The sequence below is a fragment of the Elgaria multicarinata genome, chromosome 2, assembly GCF_023053635.1.
Source record: "Elgaria multicarinata webbii isolate HBS135686 ecotype San Diego chromosome 2, rElgMul1.1.pri, whole genome shotgun sequence".
Lineage (NCBI taxonomy): Eukaryota > Metazoa > Chordata > Lepidosauria > Squamata > Anguidae > Elgaria > Elgaria multicarinata.
Genome location: NC_086172.1, coordinates 110788742 through 110816724, shown reverse-complemented (window position 1 = coordinate 110816724; position 27983 = coordinate 110788742). Strand labels below are relative to the sequence as shown.

At 43.9% G+C, this 27983-nt stretch overlaps 1 protein-coding gene across 1 annotated transcript; it reads right to left on the bottom strand.

The window, feature by feature from the left end:
• Positions 1 to 67: 67 nt before the first annotated feature.
• Positions 68 to 27463, bottom strand: CCND1 (cyclin D1). The gene is made up of 5 exons (XM_063117377.1): positions 27043 to 27463; positions 25218 to 25433; positions 24087 to 24246; positions 17374 to 17522; positions 68 to 1935 (listed from the first exon to the last, which is right to left on the bottom strand). Exons 1-5 carry the CDS (start codon positions 27238 to 27240, stop codon positions 1780 to 1782), a joined length of 879 nt encoding a protein of 292 aa, XP_062973447.1. The 5' UTR covers positions 27241 to 27463; the 3' UTR covers positions 68 to 1779.
• Between the last annotated feature and the right edge of the window lie 520 nt (positions 27464 to 27983).

The following is a 27983-nucleotide window of genomic DNA, read 5'->3' as shown; positions in this document are numbered from 1 at the left end:
ATAATAAAAAAGATACGTAGCCAAGATGTGCAAATTTTCTAGTTGTAGCTAAATTTTTTTTTAAAAAAAAAAGGGTGGGGAGGGGAAATACATTGGATTAAGAACTTTTTTTTTCCAAGTACACCAATTCTACACATTTTAACTATGGTGCTTCTTCATGGTTAATGTTATTTTGAAAATATCTGGGCCAAATATAGCTAACTTGAAATGTACTCGTTTCTTAGTAAGACTGCAACATCAAGGGCAGAAAGATCTTTTTTGTTTTCTCAGAATCAAAGGGGGTGATTTATTTTACAAATTATACTGGCCTTCTGAACATCCTCTGTAATAAATATCCTTTTTAGCCTTAACTATAAATTATATATTTTAGTGTTTAAAAGCCTTCAGTTGTACAATAACTAGAGACAATTCTCAAAATGTGTGTCCTATAGGTTAACCTTTCAGGCCCCTAAATTTGTATTTTTTAAAAAATGAATTGGCACCAAAAGATTTCTAAACATCTTTTCTATTGAAAAGGTTTGGAAGATATCCTGGCAATTTTGTGAATGCAATTTCTCTGACTGGAACACAACCTTCAGGAAAAAAAAACCCCCACACCTTTCCTCAACACCATAGTTAAATGCACTTGCCTTGCAATTCCAAGTTTGCACACAAGCACTTTATATATATATATATTTATATATTTATATATATACTTTCCAAACCATTCCATTTGAAGAAAAAAAATTCCCACACACAAAAAAAGGAAGTATTTCCTATACCTAATGAACTGAAAGTGCTTTGAAATGGAATGGTTTTAAACAATTTAAAAAAAAAAAAAAAGGTAAGCTGTGGATTCAACCTGGACATAATTAGGCTGTGTATCTTTTAGGTAAAAACTAGCATGTTTTTTTTTTGTATACACAGGTAACTACAAAAATAGGAAGGTTACAAAAATATATTATGTCACTATTGTAATTTCTTTTTCTTGGTGGAACTGTATGTTGGGCCTTTCCCTGGCCATGCTAAGCTGGAACCCTAGAAGCCTTAGGCACAGGCAATCCACAGGCACAGAAGATTAACATATAATAATGCTGTATGCTAACATATACTAACGTAAAGGTTACATTAACCATTTATAAGGTGAAGAGGATAAAAACCTAAGGGGATAAAATAAACATTTACAGATGACTTATAAAGTGACTAAATGCATAAGCAAGCAAGATACAGAAAAGCCTAGAACTGCATTAAAGCTATGCTTTTTAAAGGAAAAACAACACACACCCAAAACACATATAATCTATCTAAAAACACACACACCCTCTTCTACTTTAAAAATGGTTGGCTTTTTTAATATCCAAGAATCAAATCTAATACCTCCCCTGGAGACATTGTGTGTGTGAGCGTATGTGTATGTATGTGTGTGTTTGTGTGTGTGTTAATGCCTATTCTTACAACATACAGACAAAAACACTTTAATATATAAAAAAAAATCTAGTTGATTATTATTGTATAAAATCTTCTATTTTTGTAGCGCGAACCCCTGGAGATCATGCAAATACTATATTTTTTCTGTTTAAGACAGTTGGGGGGATTAGGGGTAGGTTGTCTGTTAAAAAGTCACAAAGGGAAGGAAGGAATAGTGAAGAAAAGAATGAATGACATTTTCCCTTCTGGTATAAAAAGTCCTGGAGAAAAGGTTTCTTGCGGGGAGAAGATCCTGATTCCAATTCCTTCTCAGATGCCCTTTCGTCGCTTGCTGGGACTTGCACCAAGCAAAACCAGTCGCTGAAGTTCTCCTTAAATATTCACATCTCTAACATCAGTGGGTGTGCAGGAAAGATCAGCTTCATCTTCAACAGTCTTTGTTTCTGAAGATATGTTGTGCTGCTGGGCCTGGCGTAGGCTAGATTCAAGGAGGGATTCAATCTGTTCTTGGCAGGCTCGTAAACAATCCTGAGGAAGTTCAAGAAAAGGGAAAATCTCTTTAGAAAATACAGAAAGAAAGAGAGGGAGGGAAGGAGATGTATGGCCAAATACCATATCCTTAAAGTTACAGGCAAAAAACTACTTATCACAATTCATGTGACCAATGATCACCACTGCCTTCTCCAACCTAAAAGCCCAATTCATATGCTACAGACATAGATATGAATTCATGGAGAGCACAGGATCACACCTGCCGAACCTGGGTACCCTGCATCAACCTTCCCATGTGTTGAAATCACTGTTGGATATTTTAATGTCATTTAAGAGCTTATTGGTGTCTATGATTTTATGCAGATTTTATCTTGTACACTGCCTGGGAGCCCTTTTTTGGCTAAAGAGCAGGGAAACAATGCTGCAAATAGAGAAATAAGAAATGACAAAACACAAGGTATTTGATCATGCAGAGAGGCCCTCGGTACATATAACTTCAAGGTATTCATTTAATTGGTGCAAGACAGAAGCGGTAAGCATGCACTGCAAACAAATGACATCGCATTTGCTAGCATTCTCAGCAGAAAAGCCAGCAAATGAACAGACCTTAGAAATGTCTCCTTCTAGTCCTATTAGCACTTAAACATCAGAAATATTAACCAGTGAAGTTATCACTGGTTCATAAACCATAATAATGTTCAAGCTGAGAACAGTCCATCTGACCTCTTTCATGACTACTAATTTCTGTGCAACACTTTTGAGAAGCCAAAGAAAATGGCTTGGATCCAGACTTAGTCATACTTAGAATGACTGGATCCATCCCATTATCAGTAAACGACTACAACCTGAGCACAGATGGAACAGAGGAGGGCAATACGTTGCATGTCATTGCATTTCCTCCATCCTGGCTAGAGCAAGTTGCAACTTCATCGCCAAATGTTTTGAGGCTTCATCAGTGTTCAGATTCTCTCTCTCCCCTCCCCCCGTGATTAAGCTCCTCCTACACATGCAAGGACTGGTCCATCCACTTCAGTGGAAATGGCAGTTCCTTTGCAAATTTGCAACTGTCCTATCTTGGAATGAATGAGGAAGCCCATTCACATGTATCTCCACAGGCAAGTCAGAGCACTGCAGAGTATGTGTGGGCAGACTTCAGGCTTCCTTGATCTACATTGTTGTTGTTGTTATTTTACTAGGATCCTAAAATTCACCAAATGGAGGCAGGTACAAAATAGTGGCTGGGAGATGGGTGGAGCCAGATGCAAAATGGTGGTTAGGGAGGTGGAGTCAGTTACTTACTGCTCCCCATGAGCCCTACTCTGGGATGGCTTCCATATACAATTACAAATATGCACGTAAGTTAATACAGATCAGAGCCTAATTAAGTTAAGAGCCTAATTAAGTTAATACAGATCAGAGCCTAACAGTAGGGTGACCATATGAAAAGGAGGACAGGGCTCCTGTATCTTTAACAGTTGCATAGAAAAGGGAGTTTCAGCAGGTGTCGTTTGTATATATGGAGAACCTGATGAAATTCCCTCTTCATCACAACAGTTAAAGCTGCAGCAGCTATACTAGAGTGACCAGATTTAAGAGGGCAGGGCACCTGCAGCTTTAACTGTTGTGATGAAGAGGAAATTTCAGCAGGTTCTCCATATATACAAATGACACCTGCTGGAATTTTCTTTTCAATACAACTGTTAAAGATACAGGAACCCTGTCCTCCTTTTCATATGGTCACCCTACCTAACAGCCTAATTTAAAAAGAGGGGAAAACTCTTTTGTTGCTGTTGTTAAACAATTCAGCGAGGTGATGTTTGCCCTGTCCTGGATAGGGTTGCACTCCCCCTAAAGGATCGGGTCTGTAGTTTGGGGGATGCTCTTGGATCCAGAACTGTCACTTGAGGCACAGGTGAACTCAGTGGCAAAGAGCACCTTTTATCAGTTTAGGCTGATATACCAACTGTGCCCTTATCTGGACAGAGATAGCCTAGCTACAGTTATCCGTGCTCTGATAACCTCTCGTTTGGATTACTGCAATGCGTTATACGTGGGGCTGCCTTTGAAAACGGTCCGGAAACTTCAACTGGTACAAAACAGGGCAGCACGTTTACTAACAGGGACTGGCTGACGAGACCACATTACGCCAGTCCTTTTCCAGCTTCATTGGCTGCCAGTCCAGGTCCGGGCCCGATTCAAAGTGCTGGTATTAACATTCAAAGCCCTAAACGGCTTGGGGCCAAGTTATCTGAAGGAACGCCTCCTCCCATATGTACCTGCCTGGACCCTAAGGTCATCCTCAGGGGTCCTTCTCCGCGAGCCCCTGCCAAAGGAAGTGAGGCAGGTGGCTACCAGGAGGAGGGCCTTCTCTGCTGTGGCACCCCGGCTGTGGAATGAGTTCCCTAAGGAGGTTCGCTTGGCACCTACATTATATGGTTTTAGACACCAGGTGAAGACCTTTTTATTCTCCCAGCATTTTAACAGTCTATAAATTTTAAATTTGTAATTTTGCATTGCTTTTATATTGTATTTTATATTACGTTTTATACTGTTTTATACTTTGAATGTTTTTAATTTTTGTGAACCGCCCAGGGAGCTCCGGCTATTGGGCAGTATAGAAATGTAATTAATAAAATAAAATAAATAAATCTATACATCTACCAAAAGATCCTGACCTACTTTCTGCCCGCACCTGCTATAGAGCACAACTGCCAGGAAATAAGGAAGTTGCGGGGGAAAGTGAAGAAAAGGGCAAATAAAATGATTAAGGGGCTGGAGCATCTCCCCAGTTTACATCAACTGGGATTGTTTAGCTTGGGAAAAAGGAGGCTAAGGGGAGACATGACAGAGGTGTACAAAATTATGCATGTTATGGAGAATGTGGATAGGGAGACATTTTTCTCCCTCTCTCAAAATACTAGAACCCGGGGTCATCCCATGAAGCTGATTGGTGGGAAGTACTTCTTCATACAGCGCATAGTTAAATTATGGAACTCACTATCTCAAGATGTAGTGATGGCCACCAATTTGGATGGCTTTAAAAGGGGGTTGGATAAATCCCTGGAAGTGAAGGCTATCAATGGCTACTAGCCCTGATGGTTGTGTACTATTTCCAGTATTCGAGGCAGTAAGCCTGTGTACACCAGTTGCTGGGGAACATGGGTGGGAGGGTGCTGTTGCACCATGTCCTGCTTGTTCATCCCTGGCCGATGGCTGGTTGGCCACTGTGTGAACAAAATGCTGGACTAGATGGACCCTTGGTCTGATCCAGCATCAGGGCTCTTCTTGTTCTTATGTTCTTACTGTAAGCCAGGGACCAAACACTGAATCCCAGTCCATATTTGCTCCATCAACCTAAAGGCTCAGTCTAGATAGTGGCTAAATCAGGTGAAAGTGTCCCAAATTACAAACTTAATATGGCACCAAAGACCGTACGTACGCCAGATCTTTCTTTAGTTTTCAGTTCAATAGCTATTATATAGACCGCTTCATATATACAATGAAGGTTGGAAATTTATAGATTTTAGAATGCCAGCCGTTAAATGGCAAGTGTTCCTATTTAATCCCTAACTATTATTCTACAAAGTAGCACAATTAATTGATTTCTCATTGCAGGACAACTTAAAAGAGCACGGAAACATGGAAGTTCAAAGCTAACAGGGACAAACTATGCTCTTGAACGTAGGTGGCATGAATACAGCCAGCCAAACTGTAGCCTAATTCTGAAAATGTGGCAGACTTTAGGATCTTTGAAAATCCTTGAAGATTAAACAATAAGTAAAAAGAAGAAAGAGTCTGGCCTCTTGAAATCTATTGTGGCATGAATGTTTGGTGCCACGGGTCTCTTTCTTGTTTCTGCTGCGGACTACCCACGGTGACTCTTCTGGAACAGGCATGCCAGCTAGGAATTAAAAATGGAAAGAGACCCGAGAGATCATCAATGCATGTATTCCTGTTTATCACTATGACACTTTCTTCCGTGCCAAGTGTGCAGCCGTGGCGGCTATAGCTGCCTTAAATAGGCAAAACAAACAATCCCACTGCAGTTTGGCGAAATTCCTCCGGCTCACTGTTTACTCCTGTCTTTCTAACAAACATCGTAAAAGCTTTTCTCAACATGTTTAACTCTGTGCATTAAGAACTTTGAAGTTTCCTTTTGGGATGCCTTCTCTGATTTAACCTATGACATGGGCTAGCCCTTGCGGTGAACCCAGTCTTCCATGATAAATTGCCGTCAAAAGTGTTAGGATGTGCATGACTGAGAATGAATGTTGTTTTCCTGAGATGGTGACCTGCCTGCTGTTTTCTTTATTTTCCTTTTTCAATTCTGCCTTCATTCAGAGGCTTCTTGTGTGATCTACCAGCTTTTCACTGATTCCACTGCCACAAGAGCCTTCTCTACCACACAGCATTTGGGAGGGGGGGGGAGTAAAATAAGATTAAAAACCCAAGCAAACAATTCTCTGCAAGACTCTTCTGAGAGGGAGGGAGGTTAATCCTACCTCTAAGCAGATCAGACCATCAGTTACAGCTCACTGAAAACAAATAACCTTTGACCTTTACTGGTTTAAACTCTAGTGTAATATTTCCTCTTGACAGAGACACAGTATTTTAAATGGCAAAAAGAAACACCCTACTTTCCGAGAGTCATTATGCCTTAGGCGCCCTACATACCACTGGCCTTTCCCAAGAAAGACACTAATATGGCGTCTCCATGGCATGAAATACCTTCTCTGATCCCACACATTCTTCTTTAGAAGTTCCCAGAAAGGATTCGCCTCAAAAAGAAATCTAAAAACTGGGTTTTCATAAAGGGATTTTTTAAATATTTTTTTTTGAAAAATCTCCTTTTACTGTCAGAATGTTTGGGAAAGTTTTGAGATTGCCTCAACTATAACTATACAGTATAATCAACAATTCTATATCAAAAGGAACAGATTTATATATTTCCGCATCGCTCCATTGCTGGCTATCTGCGTGTGAAATATTATCGCTTACAGTCTTCTGTTGGGATTCTGTAAGCTGAAGTAGAGTTGGTTTCACACGTAACATTTAAGATGAACATATACACATACAATTAACAACTGAGAAGGTATTCTCAAACCTAAAGACCGGGTCACAACCCTAAATAAAATAATAGGATTTCCAAAGTCCACAACTTTTAGCTGCCCCCAAGGGGTCTTATACCTCAATTCATGCTGTGAAACTCGGCACTATGTCAGGGAGAATCGACTGCCCATTCCCAGCTTCAAGCCTGATAAGAAGACTAGAACTCATTTCTGTTGCACTTAACAAGTATAGTGAAACAAGGAATACTCCTGACTGTTCTCCCAAGCTTGGAAGTGGGCCTTGGGGGTGCTTGGGTTACCTCACAAACAGAGTGTGACGTAGACGAGTTCCAATCCTCCTTTCAGGCCTGGAGCTGGGGGGGAAGAGAGAAGTTCTCTCTCTCTCTTTTACACACACACATACTTCCAAACCACAACCCAACTACTGGAATGGTTCCTATTTTTTCTTCTGCGGTTCCAAGCTTGAGAGGAGGGCTGGGGCCTGTCCTTGCCATGTTGCACTTCCAAGGTGCTGGGAGCACCTCTGAAGCACGTTGTGGTCTTGCCTCCTTACCAATGCCTTCCTAGCTTCAACATGGGAGTTGGGACATGTTATGTGTGCCAGAGGGGGAAATTGGACACTCACCACGATGAGTGAAATCGTGAAGGAGCAGTAAAAATGAAGAAACCTGGGTACTTGCATGGTTTCAGGGATTGTGACAAATGTGTTCAGTATCAAGATTTTAAATATAGAAAGCAATTTTCCCTAAGCAGGGGCCCGTAAACGTTGGCTGCTCTTATTTCAAGTACTATAACTGTGAAACCCATAGGAAGATGCAGAAAACTGCTCCGTTCTGAACTATGAAAGAAGCCCCAAATTGGGCCGGTCTTCCTTGCTCCTTCCCCAATGTCCAGGAACGGTGCAAGACATTTTGCTGCCCGAGCCGAAGGACAACATAACACACCCTTCCATTCCACCTACAGATGCTGATGGGACTGGCAGTTAAACCTTATTTCCAATACTGAGTCCTCCATTAAAGAGTCCACACAGCTTTGTCCTCCTAGAGTAAAATAGCAGGGGAACTCCCACTGCTGCCCACCCACCCACTTCAGTATCTGCTCCCTGAGGAGGTTGCCTCATTCTGCCTAATGATAGGGCTGACCCTGCCAATGCCTGTGGTGATGTGATAGAGATTGTCACCTGAAACCTCAAGTGTCAATCACAGCCTCAAGTGATTCAAAGCCTCAAGTGATTAGGGTCATGTGAGGGGGAAGGAGTGACAGGCTAGTCATTCCCATCCCCTCTTGCGTGTCCACCTCTCACGCACTGAAGGATAAAGTTCTGCAGCAGGGAACCAGTTGTACTCCCATAGGCTCCCCATACAATTTAGAACCTAGTATCACATTATTACTTATATACTATTCAGATTTATATACTACTTTCCCCAGAGTAATCTAAGTGGCCAACAACACAATGCCATAAATATAACACTAAAAACAACACAATACAAATTAATCAGGGATAAAACCACACAATCTACTGTGTGTTACAAACCATAGCTGGCTGAGACACATGACAGGGAATGTCAGAACTGTGGGGACCTTTCTAATACCAATTGGTAAAGTGTTCCAGAGGGTGAACCTCAGGAACATGTAGCAGTGCAGCACCCTCAGATGACCGCAGAGTTCGGATTGGGACGGAAAAGGTGAGGTGGTCCCTACCGTAACCTGGACTCAAGTTGTTAAGGTTAGCAGCCTCGCCACTGCATTCTGCACCAGCTGCAGCTTCCGGTCCAAGCTTAAAGGTAGCCCTACACTGAATACATTACAATGACCCAATCTTGAGGTTACCAGTGCTTGTACCACTGTGGCTAACGGCTGTAGCTGGCATACCAGCTGAAGCTGGTAAAAAGTGCTCCTAGCCACTAAAGACAACTGAGGCTCAAAGGGACAAAGATGAATCCAGGAGTACTCCCAAACTATGCACCCATCCAAAACAGACTGTAGATCTATTTCTCAGATCTATGACCCACCTGCCCACAATGCTTTAATCTTGCCAGTATTCCAGCTCAGTTAGTTGGTCCTCATCTACATGAGGAGAGGGACAGCTGAATAGGACGATGGTCACACCCTGGGGAAGCTCAGAAGCAGCCACCAATACGCATACTGCATTTTACTTTCTCCCAAGCCTGATGTGAAGGGTTTGAGTGCCAGGGGATGTGGAGGGCGGTGGTAGCAGTATCATATGCCTGGCATAAAGTGAGCCCTCTCCCCCTTCAGTGCTCTGTGATGCACATCAACACCAGGAAACTGGGGGTGGTGGTGAGGAAATGTCTCACTTTATGCTGAGTCTCCACGGAAGAAACAGTTGACAGAATTCAATTTATGGTGTCAGTGGTGATTTGGTGACTATGTCTGTGGAATTTTGTCCCTGAGAAACTACTCATATATTTGATTGCATTGAGCCAGGACCGTACTGGGAGGGCAAATTTAGGTTTGATGTAATTATGAGGGTTTTGAATTCAAGCTTGCATTTTTGCTTCCACAAATTCGGTCAGGTTTTAAAATCAGCCAATCTGGAATGACAAAGACAACTTGTCAAAATTCCAATGAGCTAAGTGTATAGAGCCTGTGAGTGTGTGGGGGCAGAGAGGTGGGATCCCACCCTGCACTCATCGTACAACTAGGCCCAGTCGATGTCCACATGTTGGATATAACATTTGCATAAGGCACACATGCATAGTCTCATGCATCATGGCCCAAACTGTGCAGCAATTAACTGAATTTCATGTGGGTTGACAATGCATGGTTTATGGTTAAGTCCTGGCCTCTAAGTACCTATGCAAATATTGCACTCAACAATATATGGTGAGTGCAATATATGGTGAGTGCATATATCCAATATATGGATATATGGTGAGTCCAATGGCAGAGAGCACAATTTTGCTCCCCCTACTGTGCATAAGCACAAAAGACCTTGTTCAAACTAGCCTTGAGAATTGGGAGCCATTTAAGGTGTTAGTTTTACTTATACGAACAAATGCATTTTGTTGCAGCTAAATCCATGGTCGGGCTGAAACTCGGATGATTTTGAGCTTGGATAACAAAGGGAAACAACAAAAAGAGAGATAATTTAGGAATCTTTTGATATTTATTGCCTGGTCCACTGTGGATTACAGACAATATACTCTTAGTGTGAGGAGAGGTGAGGAACGTTGTCCAATGTATTAACAGATAACATGGTACCCCAATCAAATGTTCCGGCCTTGAAATAAATGTCAGGCAAAATTCAATCTGTTTGAATGATGGGGTCAGGAGCAAAATGGATGGAAGACAGCCCAAGAGTTCTAACTGTGGTTATCTGACTTCTAATTACCATTGATCAAAAGCAAACTGGGAAATTGGACTCCTACCAACATAAACATGAACCAGAAAGGAATTTCAATCAGGTGATCTTAATTTTAGCTTTTACTTTCTCATGGTTAAAGGTAAAAGTTTAATCATAAAAATCTCAAATCCTCTTGGTCATCTATTCCAGCCACGACTTGCAAGCATTATTTTGAAATGTTCAAATGAAATACAGAGTCCTGCATTTTTAAAACGCTGAAGTTCTTATGCAGGCTTTCAAGAATGCAACAGTATGACACATCACTAAAATCCATGTGCTTGCAGAAGATAGACACCAAGTTCTATGTTAAAGAGAGGGCCTGAGGCAGCAGTCGGCACTGTAGGGCACTCACCAATGGCCCAGGATTTCAGGTGGGCTGACTTCCAGCTCCTGACTTGCCTATGCCTGTCTGGAAGCAAAGCAAGCCTTTGAAGAGGCCAAGGGGCTTGACGGGAGAAGCCCTCTCTTCCCCAGCAGTGTCATTTCATATGATGCTCTTGTGGCCCCTAGGATAATAGTGGCCGTCCCCAACGCCAGCAAGGAGGAGGCATGGCAAAAGCAGTCCCAGCAACTCGAAAATGCCTCCAATCCAGAGGGGGAGGGAATGGAGGAGACAACACTGGGAGAAGAGAAGGTGTGCAGAGAGTCACAATTGTGTGTATGCACACACCTCCTGAGGCTGGGATGCAGCTCTTTCATTTTTCCCATATTGCATGTTGAGAAGTGGGGAAGTAATATTGCATGTTGGGAGAGGGGATTCAGGAAGAGAGAGTGGTTTACAACACTGCAGTAATATTCTCCTACTGTAGGTGGGGGGTTGAGTTGCTGAATCATTACATCAGGGATGGGCAGAAGGTTGATCTGAAGATTTTCTGGGCTGCAACTCCCATAAACCCCTGCCAGCATGGATAATGGTCAGGAATGCTGAGAGCTGAACTTCTGGAGATCTATCTCCTGTCCACCATTGGCTCACAGGATCCTTCAGTGTAAAGTACTATCTCTATGTTGCAGGTTGAGCTGTGAGAGCAACAGACTTCTAATATCGCAGTGTAGTTCATTGTTATAGGGTTGGGGTGGATGTGCAGCGGGAGTACAGGCCACGGTTAATATTGGAGGCAAGAGGCAGGGCTGAGGCTGGCTGGCATTCCCAGTCCCAAATCCTCCATATCAGATACCCCACAGGTGGCAGCACAGGTCAATCTACTTAACTTGCCCTCTCAGACCTCCTACCAAGCCAAATCCCCAGTGCTCAGCTGCATGCCAAAGCCTCATGCTTTGTTGGCTTGCATGCAGATGTTGTATACTTTTCAAAACAAAATAAAGTAATTATTATTTTGCATGCTAAGACAAACTAGAGTGAGCACTGGCTCTCACCAATCACAGATATCGGTAACATTTTGGATATCTCCACTGATTTCTCTCTCTCTTTTTAAAAAGTCTATTGAAGCTGACAGGGAGCCAGTGTGGTATAGTGGCTAGAGCGCTGGGTCTGGGAGTCGGGAGATCCGGGTTCAAGTCCCCACTCTGCCATGGAAACCCACCGGGTGACTCTGGGCACAGACTCTTAGCCCAATCTATCTCACAGGGTTGTTGTTGTGAGGATAAAATGGAGAGAAGGAGGATTATGTATGCTGCCTTGGATTCCTTAAGGAGGAAAAAAGGTGGAATGTAATTGTAATGAATAAATAAATTTTAAGGGGTGTGTGTGTGTGTCTACCCCATTTTGTTCTGACTTTATACTGCTAGTTTTACCCTACCCTGTGCCTGTTTGGTGCATTCCCTTCCTCTCCTTATTGTTTTATTATGATTTTATTAGAATGTAAGCCTATGCGGCAGGGTCTTGCTATTTACTGTTTTACTCTGTACAGCACTATGTACATTGATGGTGCTATATAAATATAATAATAATAATAATAATAATAATAATAATAATAATAATAATATATCTACATGGGAAGAGGGGATGACATGAAAAGAAATGCAAAGTGGGGAGGGGGGGGGAAACATACAAGATTGTCAAGGGGGCGGGGGGGGGGGAAGTACAGCCAAGGCAAAAAGAAAGGAAACAACATCAAAAAGCAGAAGGAAGATGGGCGCAGGGCAAAAGTAAGCATTTATTTCATTTTCCTTTTATTACATTTCTATACTGCCCAATAGCTAAAGCTCTCTGGGTAGTTTACAAAGGTTAAAACCTAAAAAAATAATTATAAAAATGATTTGCATACAAACATATAAACAGACAGCACACACATATATCTAAAACAATTTTAACCAATCAGCAGTAACAAAAATCCAGAACATGATTAAAACCTCATCATATGCTGCCAAATGCTAAGGGAAAAGGAAGGTCTTAACCTGGCGCCAAAAAAGGTAACTATGTTGGTGGCAGGCAGACCTTGCTAGGGAGATCATTAAATAATGGGGGGGGGGGGTCACCACCGAGAAGGCTATCTCTCTCTCTCTCTCTCTCTCTCTCTCTCTCTCTCTCTCTCTCTCTCTCTCTCTTCTCGTTGCAGCATTCCGAGCCTCCCTTGGAGAAGGCACCTGGAGGAGGGCCTTAGATGTTGAATGTAGCACATGGGTAGGTTCGTGCTGGGAGAGGCGCTCCATCAGCCATTGTGGAACTGAGCCACATAAGAATTCATAGCTCAAACCAAGCACTTTGAATAGGGCAGCCAGTGCGTGGGCCAGAATTGAAGTTCTGTATTTGGACCTTCTTGTCCCTGTTATCAATCTGGCCGCTGCAATTTGCACAAGCTGCAGCTTCTTTGAACCATCTTCAAAAGCAGCACCACATAAACAGCATTGCAGTAACCTAACCTGGAGGTTACTAGAGCATTATATATCTGGAACCCAGGTTATCCCTGTCCGTATAGGAGAGTAGCTGGGCCACCAGCCGAAGTTGGTAGAAGGCACCCAGTGTCACTGAAGCCACCTGAGCCTCAAATAACAACAATGGCTCCAGAAGAACCCCCAAGCTACTACTTTGCTCCTTCAGGGCAAGTGCAACTCCATCCCAAACATGTTGCGCACCCTCCATCTGGTCAGAAGAACCACCCACTAGCAGCATCTTGGTCTTCTTGTCTGGATTGAGTTTCATTTTATTAGCTCTCATCCAGTCCATTGTTGCAGCCAGGCATCAATCTAGCACACCCACAAAGCACTTCATATCCAGTCCATGGTAGAGCAAAGCCATTCAGTTTATATTTATGAAACTTCAAGTACTATGGGTTGTATCCAGCCTACTTACAGTAGGCTCGTTGAAATGAACGGGACTTAAGTTAGACTCACATTGAATACAACCTGTTGTAAACGTTTGTGCAAATCAGTGATTGGAAAAATACTGAAAATACAACTTATCTCTTATCTACGCTGGGCAATCCTGTGCATGTCTATACGGATATCCCACTAGGTTTAATGTGGGGCTGGCTTCCTAGTGTTTGGAAATGCAGGCTCCGTGATTAAATCTAGTCGCCTGAAAGATCTGAATGCTCTTGGTGCAAGTACAGGAGAAGCAGAAGGCATTGTCAAAGGAGGCATTGCTCAAGGGCCCAATGAAACCTGGAGCCGTCCCTTATGTCAAGAGGCCCATAGCACCCATAAGTACTCAAGCTCTAGCCCCAGGGCAGGCAACCTCTCCCCCCACCCACCCCCAATGTTTTGGACAACAAGTCCCATCATCCTCAGACAGCATGGACAGTGGGAGTTGCAGTCCAAAACATCTGGAGGGCACCAGGTTGTCTACTCTTGATCTAGCCTAAGAAAAATCACAGGAAAAGAAGAAAGAAAATACACACACCCCAAAAACTGCTTATAGCGAAGTAATAATGATCGTAAATTATTTAGGGCACAATCCTATGCATGTTTAGACATAAAAAAGTCCTACAACTCCTGATTAATTATATTTAGTTGCACAACACTCCAAAACAGGGCTGCTTGACCTTAGGCCTGCGGGCCAAATCTGGCCCACTTAAAGGGGTGGGGTGGGCAAATCCAGTCCTCCAGAGCTCCCCAGATGGCTACACCTTATGACTGTTTGGTGGTTTCCCCTGATTTTATACAGACACACACACACCCAATTCTAAAAGGTTGAAATGCCTCCCTTAAGGTTCTTTAAGCTAAAAGTTGCCGGTGTTTTTGGTATTTTGGCCCGGTCCATTTCACCTTTGGCCCCACCCACCACTGGCCTTGCTCTAGAGAAAGGTTCAAGTAGCCCTTCTGTGAGCGGCAAGCACTTTCTGCATAAGGAAGGGTACCTTGGGATCCAACCCTTGTCTTCAGCCATAAACCCTCCTTCTCTTTGAAAAAGGGCTCTGACCTTGACCAGCTCACATATCAATGCAGTGTTCCAGCTCGTTCAGAGGTCTGTCATGTGACGGAATCCCATTCGGTCTTATGTATCAGAAATGCTTAAATATCATTTCCTTTTAAAATCAGATATTCAGTATCAGCACATGGTAGTGGAAGGTCATTTAGTTGCTGCTAAGTCCCTCAAGTCAACTGTCTTGCACTGGACAGAGGTCAGCTATTACAGGGAAAAACATGAATAGTTCACAAAGGCAGATTTAGCGCTAAAACAATCCGTACCATCTGCCTTTTCTGCGGCAGCACCCAGATGATGAAACTCTCTCCCTAAGAAGGTGAGACTTGCAGGTAGTTAAAACTTTTTGTTTTGTTTTGTTCTGCTTGGCTTTTGAGTGACTGCAAATGTTTTAATTCTGTTTTTAAAGATGGTTTTTTTCTTGCTCTCAGTTTTCCTTTGTGGGGTATTTTGAAGCACTACATCCCTTTAAAGTTCAAATCTGCAGCCACCTTGGAGACCCTTTTCTGGGCAACTCAGAAGTCATCTTACAAATACATAAAATACATCCATCTTATTTCAACATGTGAAATACACATGATTTCAACAGTGAATTCAGACTGCTGCAACTGAAGCATTCTTGATGCAACCCTCAAACAGAAGTGATGCCCACTGAAACCAATGGGGCTAACGGTAGAAATAAGGACTTTTGATAATGCCTAGATCATTTCTTTTAAGATTGCAGAGTATGAAATCAATCCACCAAACACCACCTGACACATCCACCATTCAAGATAAAGGGGTTCATTTGGGAGGCCTGGAAAAATGTCAACTGGAAGTGAACGAAGGAGATTTCCAGCAGTAAACTTCATTCTAGGGCCTTGACACCAAGCAGGAGATAGAAGTAGTTTGCATTGCTTCCAATGGAACATCTTTCCACGAAACAAAACACAGATCTGTGGGGCTCTCTTGTTTCCATTTGGCACCAAGCAGAAAGTACGTAGGATGTGATGTAGTAGAGGCTTGTGCCAATAGGGCATCTTTAGCTTGTGCAGACCCACTGGACTGATTCACACATAATGCTAAACCATGGCATGTGCTGTTGAATTCCAGGTTGTCATGATGCATGAACGCATCAGTGTTAATAAACCATAGTTTGTTAACCATGATCAAAGCAGAAAGATAACCCATGGTTTGTGCTGGGTTATCAACTCTGAGGTGTTTAAACCATGGGTTTTCATTACATGTGAATCCAAAACTGTGGGTTGTTCATGGATTATTTAGCTGAGCTACAGAGATTGTGGGCAAAAAATCAGCCACTCTACATGCCAGTACTACTGCATCGCAAAAGCATTTTAGTTACAGGGAGGGAGCGGGCAAAGGAGGAGGGAAGCAAATAACCCAATTATTGAGAAAACAAACCACAACTTGTTTGATCATCTGCCAGACAAACCATGAGTAGGGCAACAAATCATGGGCTAAATCAACCATGAGTTAGTGTTATGTACAAACCAGGTCATTGCCTCACGGTGGCTCAGCTAGAGTCTCCCTTTTGCTAGGTAGACAGGTGACGGACCTAAGAGTATGCAAAGTTTCTGAGACATGTTGCTTGCACTAACTGATCATGAAAAAAAGACAGCCCTGAAGTGTCCTACACACTATAACACTGTGAAGTCCCAAAACACAACATAATGAACCCATGGATAACACAACAGTGAGGCAAGCATTAGCAATCAAAATACCACAATTTGCCATTTGTTATGAAGTCTCGGGATGTTTAGAGACCTAAATGTGATTGCTTACAAAGCCTGCTTCTGTACTCTTATATTTTGTATATTTATGGGCGTATGAAACGAAGGCTTTAGCCCTGCCTCAAAGATTCGGTTGCAAGCCACAGGGCTGACTTTATTTGACTCATTGTTGGCACTGGGAGACCTCACAAGAAACTTTTTCAAGCATCTATTTATTGGGTTTCCACATTGTTCCAACACAAAGCTAAACTCTGCCCCAACTTCACACACCATTAGCACATGGATCATTGATTTTAGGTTTCCCTTGTAGGAGCCCTTCCTGCCCATTCATTCATGAAAGGTTTATTGCTCACTAGTTACTGAGGAGCATCTCCAGGAAGCTGCTGGGCAAAAAAAAAAAAAAGAAAGGAAAAAAAGAAGAAGAGAACCTATGAAGACCATCTACCTTTTACAAAATCATGGGACAATATATTTATTTTAAAAGGGGGGTGTAGGGGGAAAGAAGAAAGGAATTCCATATTATCTACTGTGCAGTTGTACCATATAGTAAACCAACTGGATAATTAGAAGCGCCTTAAAAATGTCTTTTTCACACTTTTGCATCAAAAAGAGCAAAAAATGAAGCTAAAAATACCATTACGTCTGTTTATTGAGGTCACTACTTCATTGACTTATTTTATAGGGCTCTCTTCTCCAGTTTAAGATACCTATAAATCAAATCAACATTGATTTCAGAACTTCCCCTTTCTTTTCTTGATACAGCTTCACCAGAAGGCTGAGAACACGTAGTCAACTTCAGCCCATGTAAGCTGGCAGTGGGACTTCCAGTTACTAATGTACATGATCACGTTTGGAGAATACAAGGTGACATGTACCAAGCAACGTTAGGAGTCCACAAAGATGCCACATTGAGGCACATAGGTATTTTACGTTACTAAACTTAAGCCATGACAAAAGGAGTTTAGTTGTGGATCAAGAGTCACTTACCGGGTCACATTTGATAACTTTTGATAGGAAATGCGTGAGGCATTGGTAAGAGAGGAAAGTATTAGTGTTTCCAAGGTGAAGGCCTTGCACGGCAGCAACCACACTCCCAGCAGCAATCATGGAAGGTGGGTTCGAAATAAACTTAACATCTGTGGGGGGGAAAAGAAAGACACAGCCATGAGCTCGCTCATACAAATCATGCCATTTTTAACAGATACAAACAAAGGGGGCTTGCTCAATGCAAAAATAAAACAAAAAATAAAATAAAAAGTATTGATGGGGTGGACACACGACAACTTAAAGGTGCAGCTTAAGACAGTGTTAACACTACTGAGTGGTCTTCCCCAATCTGGTGCTTTTCAAATGTGTTGGACTGAAACTCCCATCATGCCTCACCACTGGTTATGCTGCCTAGGGCTGATGGGAGTTGCAGTCCAACACATTTGAAGGGCACTCACTTGGGGAAGGCTGTTCTAGATCTCCTGAATGTTTTCTGTTCCTGAAAATAGCCCCATTCCTGTTAACAGTCCTGTATAAGCCAACCTACTTGTGCAGATAGATTCCCCCACATGATGTATTTCCATCAATGAGGCATGGAGGTAAGTAGATCAGGGGCTTTATGGCACAATGGCTATGCCATTATTGCACCAAACACTGGAGCAGTCCCTTTGGAATGTGACCATAATCTTGCGTTCTACCAAGCTCATGATGGTTCTGTCCCGGGCAACTGAAAGTAAGTGTCATTTATCATCCGCTGATGAAATGTTTGCTGGTGTGACCAGCATAGAATCCTCACTCAACAGGGTCAAGACTGTGCATTTTAGAGTTTTCTGATTTTCCTTTTTATTCAAGCATGACAACCTTCCATTAAGCTCTACACAAAGCAACTTCTAACAATCCAATTGTACATTTACACAGAAGTAACTATCACCCAATTCAACAGGATTTATTCTGAGGTAAGTGAGCACAGGATTACGGCCCAAGACTTTAGGCCTCAGCATGCTCTTTGGGATGTATTCCTCATCTGAAGATGCTTCCACCAATACATTCTTAGGCAAACAATCCTACCACTCTAAATAAAGTTGGGAAATCAATCCCACATACCGGGGTGGGCAGGCTGCAGCCCTCCAGATGTTTTGGCCTATAACTCCGATCACGCCTCACCATTGGCTATGCTGGCCAGGGCTGATGGGAGTTGCTGGCCAAAACATCTGGAGGGCCACCAGTCCCCCCTTTCTGCCATATACAACAATAGCCAAGATCCTCAAACTGGCAAGTTGGCAAAGAGACTAGGTTTCAATGAACACTTCCTCTCATAAACGTTTCGCTTCGACCTTTTCTCTTATCAGCAGCTGCCTTCCATCCGGGCAGCGGGGATTTCATGTCAATGTGGCATAACCGAGTGAAGCGGGGTCCCAAGGATTGGCAGACAATCAGTGACATTCTGATGTGACACCATGCTGACAAGAGCCTGGGCCCACGTCCAGGTTGCATTGCTGTAGGTCGCGCTACAAAGCCACTCCCATGATTGCTTGGCCTATAACTGCCGTCAAGAATGTTATTCCTTTTTACAACAACAACAACGAAAAAGTAATCATTTACATTTTTAGGCTAAGACACCTTCTTCTGAGCAGGCATGTTTGATTCATGCCTACCTTTGACCATGACCAGGGATTAAGTGACGGGGAACACAGCTCAATATCTGATTGTGAGGATGAAAGCTGAAAATGCCAGCCCACGTACATCAACTCAGGAAATGCTCCCAGCAGCCTGTAGCCAATCCATCTCCCCACCTATGATCCCCAGATCCTCCATGGAATTGTGATGATCAGGCCAACAGGCCACCACTGAACACACCGTTTATCAATTAAATGTTTTAATTGCGACTGAAAGCTGCTCCGAGCACCATGGTTAGGCTGAAGAAATAATATAATAACAGTAACTAATAATCACAAAACCCATAATGCAAAAATATTCCATCAATAAAATACCACCTGGACTATGCAAAACTCCCATCCTACTTTCTTTAACCCAGAGAGTGAAATTCAACATCCCAGGATGCAACAGGATGTCCCCACTTCCCTTCCCAGCCTGCTTTGGAGGGTCTCCAAGTCCGCTGGAGCAGATTTTGAGGGCAGCTGGCATGGGGGGAGGGGGAGGGAATAACTTTCTCCCCATTCTGTTAAGAGAAGCTGTTCCATCAATGGGAGGGGTTAACTGGTCACCACCCGGTGTGGGTAACTATTCCAAGTTAATATTTTACAATAGGGCAATATGCATTTTTAAAATGGGGTAATTATTGGGTGGTGAACTACACCTAGTAAAGTGGTCAATGAATCAAATTTTAAATGGTCTCCTAAGACAGCCTTCCCCAAGCTAATGAACCCCAGATGTTTCGGACTGCAACTCCCACAACTCCCAGAATTCCTGGTTATTGGCCATGCTGGCTCATGCTGATGGGAGTTGGGAGGACAGCAGATAGGGTAAGATTGGGTAAGCCCTAAGCTATAGTCTCTATACATTGTTATTTAATGATGATTATCATGATTACCTTTGTACCAATTCTAATTTTATAAAGGCCTATCATATTTTGAGAAATACGAGTGGCCTATGTGTGCGCACATACATATCAACACACACACACGTGAACCAGACGTAAGTTCCAGTAATGTCCAATACTGCTAATTTTTTTGAACCAAACTGTTTTTTCCTGTTCAGCTTCCGAAAGATTTTGAAGAAATATTGAAAACATTATTTATTTATTTATTGCATTTCTAAACTGCCCAATAGCCGAAGCTCTCTGGGCGGTTCACAAAAATGTTCTTCAAAACATTTGACTTTTAGTCCACCCAGATTTTATATTCTCAAGCATGGAAACTTAGCTTGGAATGAAATGTCTATGTTTATTTAAGAAGAGAGAGAGAGAGAGGTCCAAAATGGACAGGATTCATGAGATCACTCAAAGAGCAACAAGTTTGGGAATCTAGAAAGCACTTCCTTTTAAAGGGGTAATAAACAAGAACATGAATTCCTAGTCACACCCCTCTTTCTTTCCAAGGTGGAAAAGTGATAATGAAGTTTAAATGACCAGTTTGTGTCTGTCCCCAGAACCACTCTAGACAGGCCGCATGGACAGACTTTTTTGTTGCGACACAACAAGGAATTATTTGTGGCAGAGAAGAGACCACTAATTTCAGCATATTAATCAGGGGGCCCCTCTCGGCTGTAATTGGATGCCCCCAAGTGAAGAGTGTGGCATCATTGTCAGCCTCCATCGCCTCATCTTGTGCTATTGAGCGCTCAGGAACAAGGGGGGTTCGGTGAGATGAATTAGACCTGACACAGCTACAATGGGGAAGGGGCCCCCTCAATTGAAGCACACATCCCCAGAAGCCTATCTGAGACTTCATCCAAAAAGAATAAACAACTTCAGTGTTGTTAAAAAGAGAGGGAGGGAAAGGGGGGGGGAAGAGGAGAGAGAAGAATGCCAACCACCCTGAAGGGAGGACAAAGCAGGCATCTAGGCGCTGTAGCGCTTTAAAAAAAAAATTCCTAACAAGGCAAGTCACCCCTTTTCCTTTTTAAATGGAGCAGCAATCCCATCCGTCTGGAGAGCTGGGGGCTATGAATGAAAATCTTTTCATTGAGGCAAATCAAAACTCTGAACATAAATCACCGGCTTGCAAGATGCAACAGGTTCCAACCGGTCACATACCTTGAGACTTCCAATTTTAGAAAGGCTCCGAGAATGGGAGAATTATGGCAAACTCGGTTTCAAAGGAAGGGCTCCCCCCTCCTGGTGGCCGGGGGGGGGGGGGGGGGAGGGAGATCAAGCAAGAAAGAGAAGAAATCCTCCCAAAGGGGACCCGATTATGTTTGACAACCAGAGGGACGCAACAAAATTGTACAGAATCTCCCAAGACTGGTCCCTGTTTATTGTTTTGCTTCTCCTTAGCAGTAGACTCAACTTGGATCAATGGAGCTCATTTCAGTTGTGTGATTCCCCCTCTTCCTCCATCCCAAGCCTCCCACAACACAAAAGGAGTCCTTGGTGAATACATATTCAAAACAAACCAAAATTAGAAAACAAATCCAGTTGGGTTAGGGAAGACAGCTAAAGGATGAGCACAAAATAATTGTTTTTAGCATCATCTTTGTTCGTAATCTTCTATCTAGATGAAACCACACTCATAGAAATCTTCAAACATCTCTTCCTCCCCACCCCTTCACCTGGTTTTAAGAGTTGGTGGTTCTCCCACCCTTCCATTACTTGAATTTTTAGGGCACAGTCCTGTGCGTCTGTCTTTTCATGCATAGGATTGCACTCTTAGCATGCATAGCTGCATTGCAGTGTCTTCTGAGAGGTCTTTCCCTTATTTCACATATAGCCAAAGTCATGCTCCGAAGAGATGCCACTAGCCAAATGCACCTTTACGTCAATGGGCTTTGGAGGAAGCAGTTAAAGTGAGTTTGTCACTCAGCCAGGCAAAACGTGGCAAATTAAAGTAGCCCCACACAGAAATGGCAAAGCCAAACCAAGCTATGGCAGATCCATGCACACCCTTGTCCTCTTTCCCTGATCTCTCTGTAGGCACCCTTAGTCAACTCCTTTTTTTTAATGGCTTTTAAGGATACATTCACCAACATAAACCCCTATTAAGCACTGTTGACTTAGGCAAACTGCCCACCGACTTCGCTGGGGTTGGGGGCTCCCTTGTTGACCTCCCCGCTTCCTTTAAGCCCACGCTAAAACATTTCTGGACAAGGTTTGTATTCACCCATTCATTTTCTGGGTCTACGTATGGGCATTCAGTACAAATGGTTTAAGATAGGCCTCTAAACGTGCCCTTCTAAAAAGAAGCATAACAACACTGACAGCAGATCAAAGTACTTGGCTCTTTGCAAGCCTCCAACCTTTGAACTATTCTTGTTTTCATCATTGTGGCACTGTTTATGCCAGCCCAACAACTCAGGTTAAACATCCCCCTATCCCAAAGAGGAGGCTGGATGGGCATAAGAAAAAAAAAGTACACCAACAAGAAGAAGGGCTACAAAACTAACAGTGTGGCTACAAACTAGGCTTGTCTCACCACTGGGATTTGCTAGCCTCTTGCAAGCGCTTTCGATTTTCTAAAATGGTTGGTTCTGTTAGTTTAAAACTATTTCAAAAATGTCCTAATGATTTTAAAGGGCTTGGCGAGAAACGTGTTTTCCAGAAAACCCTAAGCCACCTACCGTCCTACAGTTAGGCTTGGGATGAAAGGCAAGCTTTAAAGGTGCCAATATTTACATATTTGTCTGTGGCTACCTCTCCAAAGCAGACCTTTGCAGTAGGAGGGCCTGTTTAAAAGCCAATATTGGGGGGGGGGGGGGAATGAAAAAAATATCTACTTGTTATTTTTCTTGGAGCTTTCCCTAAATTCATTTTCAGGTTTGTGACATCACTAACTCTGCAGAGCATTACCTGAGGCACCAACTTGACCCTGGGATTTTTATATGCAATTCAGATTTCCAAGCTTAAAGAAATCTATTTAAACTGAGTTGTCCCATGGATCATCTGGGCCTGTTCCCTCAGACGAGTCATATTTCATAAAAATCAATGCACACAAATCTTGGTATGCCTGGCTTTTTCAAAGCGCCATTTAAAATCCCCAAGCATCAGCACAACAGGCTTCTGTTCAAAGGAACATGTGCTCTGCTTCGTCGTTCCTCGGCCATTCTAGTTTTTCTGGACATGCTGGAGAAAGCTACATTTTCTCTACCTTTGATTTGTTTTTATTTGGCCTGCCACCTTCTTCAAAAAAAAAAAAGGGGGGGGAAGCAACAGCCGGCCTACGTGGGAGACTGCAATGCTGCTTTTCTGACCCCATACTCCTCGCTTGTTGTTTAAGAACTTTGGGAGGGGGAGGCATAAGCAATCAAGGAAAAGAAACGGCAGGGAAAATTGTGTGTGTGTGGGGGGGGTGAGAGTGCAGGCATGCATGCGCACACACACACACACACAGATTGCCCTTGAAACCCAAAACCAGGCCTCTCTGTGAAATCGTGGAGCTTAGTCAGTGTCTGTAGCTCCTCCCGGGGCTTGAAGTGCACATGGCTGCAGGAGAGCACGTGGTCAACTTGGGTGTGGACAGCCAAAACGCAGCTCTTTGCCAGAGAACTTTAGCTGTGCACACGTCTGTGTTCCTCCTCCATGTTTCTTTCCCCACATTTCTGCCAGCAACTCTTTTAAGGATGGGGGGTGGGAGGAGCAGTAATGGAAGGGGGCAACGTTCAAGATTGCCAGAGAAAAGAGACAGAAATGCTTCACCTTAAAGACTTTAGCAACAACCACAACCACAACCAGGCTTTGAAGGCCTTCGGGCTCAGGCGCTCCCTGGCAGGCTCCTGAGCATTTGACGCTTCTACAAAAGACAACCGTTTTAAGCCGAGCTGCGAACACGGCATTAACGTGGCCACATCCCACAACATGTTTATTTCAACCTTGAAGCTGACAGGAAATGCCTCTTTCTGGCAAAACTCACCTTGGGCAAAGTAATCCAGGTTCTGGAAACGCGACAGCACTTAGCACAAGCATGAGCGGGGCTGAAATTTAGTGCCCGATTTACAGGGTGCCCCCTATGGGATTCTGGGCAAGTGGGTAAGGGAAGAGGGTGTGTTTGCAGGGGTACACAGACACACAACACGCCTTTCTGAGGGGGCACGGCTCATACCTGTAGCACATAGAGCCACAAAAGTCTGGGCGTGTTTACGGATGATCTGCTTGCTGTCCTCAGCCACAGGCATTTTACTTAGAAAATGTTCAATAAAATCATGAGGGGTCATGGCCGCCAGGTTCCATTTCAGCTTATTTACCAGAAGCAGTTCCATTTGCTGCATCAGGGGAAAGAAAGGGGGAAGGAAGGGGAAAGAGGAGAGGAAAATGTCGTTATGAAGTTCCCTTTCATATACAGCTGAAAATGCAACGTTTGTTTGTAGACTAGCTACCCTAGTGCTGTATCCAATGGGAAAGCTTGACTTTTCAGGTGCTATGCCTTGTGCGACAGAAGCTGCACACTTGCCAAACAGAGCAGCGGCCATAATGCCACCAGAGAAGAACAGAAGCAGGCGGGAAAGGCGCCTTTCCACATGAAAATTACATAATTCAGTTCCCTCCAACCCCCGCTTTCCCTCAGCGCCATCATCACCCAGCTGCTCTAAACCAAAGTGTTCCATTAACTGGTCACACTGCTTGTGTTTCTAATGCCACAAGAGGGCGCCCGCCACCCATTTTCCTCTCCCCCCCCTTGTTACTGTATTTCTTCTTGTGAGTTAATAATAAGGATTTAACATATTAGGGAATTTTCATTCAATTAATCTACTGCACAATGTGGGCTGCAGCTGCCTGGGGTGGACTAATACCCCTATGTTAAATGCATTTACTTACTCCCCACCACCAGCAAAAAAAGTGTGCCTAGGAGTGCAGCTTAACAGTCTGATCCTGGTGCAAGATTTACTGGGGTGGGGTGGGGAATCCTACTGAGTTCAATGGGACTTACTCCCAAGTAGCATGCAGACTGCATCCCAGCTTTCTCATTCAGAAACAGTGAAAACTGGGCTGAACTTTAAACCATTGGCTACATATCCAAATACATCTCTTCTTACCATTCAGGCACTCTAGACTGAAGCTTGTATAGATAACGTAATGAAGAATTCAATTGGGAAACCCGTACATAGTTATCAACCTCAAATGCCAGCAGTGGGGGTTAGATAGATTCCATTCTTTAGGGCTCCCCAACATCTAGCGTTTCTTTTTCTTTATGTGACTTATTTTGTTTCCCCCATGAGATAAAAGATGAAATTACCAGTAATTCGTTGGGTCTAATGGAGTTATCAGTGTAAATACATAGTTTTTCTGCAGTTAAGGGAATTGTTTCCTTCATTTTTGAAGCCACGAACATACAGGTAGCTCCCAACAGTTGCAAGCGGCTTTTCTTGAGGGGTTCAAAAGAGAGATATCGGTCCAAATAATTCATAGCCAAAGGGAAAACCTCTTCTTCGCATTTCTGCTCCTCACAAACCTGCAAAAGGAAAAAAAAAGGAAGGAAGGAGACAAGGAGAGAGAGAAATGAGCACTTAGCTGTTGGAATCAAGGTGTTCTCTTTTGCTTCTACCAGCAAACCAGTTTTCAGAGAAAAAAACAAAACAAATTAAATGAATTTCCTTTTTGAGAAAACAAACAAACCACATCGGGGTGTGTGAAAGAACTGAAAGAGAAAGTCGCAAGTGAGGAAAATGTGGCGTTCAAAAACGTGGCCAGCGTTTGGAAGAAAAAAGAGGAAAGTAGGCTTTTTAGCACCCCCAGATTCATTGACAGTCACCCAAAGGAGCAAGTGGGGTTTCAAAATGTTGGGGGGTGGATGGCCTCGGTGCCCCCTATTGGTTTCAATTGGCTTGGGTGCTGCCGATCCCCCCCCACCCCCTTTTGCTCGAGACACAAAGGTGGCGTCGAGAGGCAGCTGCAAGCTTTTTCCCCAGACGTCATCTTTTCAAAAAATATTTAAAAATATTTAAAAAATCAGCAGCAGTCCCAAAAGAAGCTGAAAACATCCCCCTGGCAGTCCTTTAATGATCCCCTTCGGAATGGGGCACGGGGGCCGTTCCAGAGGGACACCCCGAAGTCAAACTCCAGCGACCCCCATTCCTCTTCTCTCCCCCTAGAGAAGCAATGTGCGACATTTGCCAGCGCCGGGCTTTCAAAAATTAATTAAAAATAGATCGCAGCCACGCAGGACTTCGGAAAGGGGATGAAAATGTAGCCCAGGCTCCCCTGCTCTTGCTGAGACGCCTCTGAAGTGTGTCTTGCAGGGGGAACCCGAAATCCACACTGTTTTTTGCCGGGCGACCTTGCCGACAAGTTCCTGCAGCAGAAGCATGTCTTCCAGGGGGGGGGGGGGGGGAGACCAGAGTCTCTCTCTCTCTCTGCTCCGAACAAAGAAAAGTTTCAAGCTGCAACACCCCAAGGTTTGCAAGCCAAGAGCCCGATCCGTCTGCCCAGTGGCCCCCCGGGAACCTCCACTTTCCCTCGCTTCCTCCGGCGGGCTTCTCCCATTCTAATTATTAATAAACACTCGGCCTTTGCAATAAAAGAACAAAGATGGCGCATAATACTGGCACGGGGCGCACTTGCATACGTGTCCATGGATATTAATTTAAAATAAAATCCCTATCAAACTCATGGCAAGCTGGAGGGGCTGCCGAAGAACCCGGAGGGGGCATTCTGGGTCTCGTGGGATCGAGTGATCCTCGCCTTAGGATCCCGCAACGGCAAAAGGAACGGTGTGGGGGGGGGGGACGCCTTGGAAACTTCTAAAACTTACTTCGGGACCACCACCACCCCGCTTTTGCCCGGATTCATTCTAGGCAGACCCCGAATCCCCCCGATTCTTTTATGACAGCGGACGCTCCGCATTCTCGGCTATCTAGCCAAAGTCTCTTAAAGAAAAAGAGGAAAGCCATGGTGGGAGGGGGAGGGAGATCTCTCCTTTGCAGTATGTTTTAGGGTGCAGGAAATGGGGTGGGGGGAGATACACACACACACACACACACACACAGAGTGGGACACCTGAATGATTTTGTTCCTAGAAAGCCCACGCTTCTGCAAACACCCCAAAGAGCCCCTTTACCAACCTCCAACATCCAAGTGGCCACGATTTTCCTCATATATGGTAAGATCTCTTTCTGCACGCACTTGAAGTAGGACACCGAGGGCGAGCAGGTCTCCTCCGCCTTCAGCATAGTCTGCAGGACCCTGTCATTGAGGAGGTTGGCGTCTTGATAGGCTCTCCGGATGGTCTCCACTTCACAGCAGAGCAGCTGATGTTCCATGTCTGCCCACGCCGCCGCCTCCTTTGCTCCTTCTCCTGCAGGCAGCTTCGCTCAAAGGACTGAGTCAGTCCTCTGGCTTCTCTTCCCCCTTCGAGGAGTCCCTTAGATGCTAGGCTCGCCGCCGCCGCTGCTACTGCCGCTACAGCCCTCTGGAGGCTGCAAAACTTTCTAAGTTCCAACAAAACTCTCCTGTATTGAGTCCCCGTGACGTGACTGTTGTTAAGCAAAGATCAAACGCGGAGAGAGAGAATGCGAAAGAGAGGGAGAGGGAGAGAAGCCAAAAGCAGGGGGCAGAGCCCTAAAGCCATCCCATAGGCTCCAAGTCCTTCCCCTTTGCTTAGCTGAGACAGAAGCAGGGCTTTTAATGCAAATGCAAATGAGGACCAAGAGCTCGCTCGTTTTCTTTCTCTCCCCCCCCCCCTCACTTTTCGGGGGAAGGCGAGAGATTGGTGGTGGTGGGGGAAGCCCAAATTGTCTTTCCACTGGATCAGGCAGAATTTTTTTTTATTTTTTTTAAATCGAGGGCTCCGGGAGCCGAATGATGAATGAGACTAGGCCACACACAGACACGTTGCGGGCAGAATGGGCTAGGAGACGAGTTGCGGGTTCGGCTTTTTCGAAGGAAAAGGGCACCGTCGCCACGGTTTTCAGCGATCAGCGTCCACATTAGCTGTTAATTATCTAGGAAACCAACGGCATCATCATTATTAACTCTTCTTTTTTTTCCTTTTTAGAAGGCACTT

Excerpts from the sequence above, each read along its gene's own strand:
- CCND1 (XM_063117377.1), bottom strand. The coding sequence starts at position 27,240 with ATGGAACATCAGCTGCTCTGCTGTGAAGTGGAGACCATCCGGAGAGCC. Across the intron at positions 17,523-24,086 it reads TGTGGCTCTATGTGCTACAG|ATGTTAAGTTTATTTCGAAC; the intron begins GTATGAGCCGTG and ends TCCCCCCCACAG. Across the intron at positions 1,936-17,373 it reads AAGTTATCAAATGTGACCCG|GATTGTTTACGAGCCTGCCA; the intron begins GTAAGTGACTCT and ends GAACTTCCTCAG.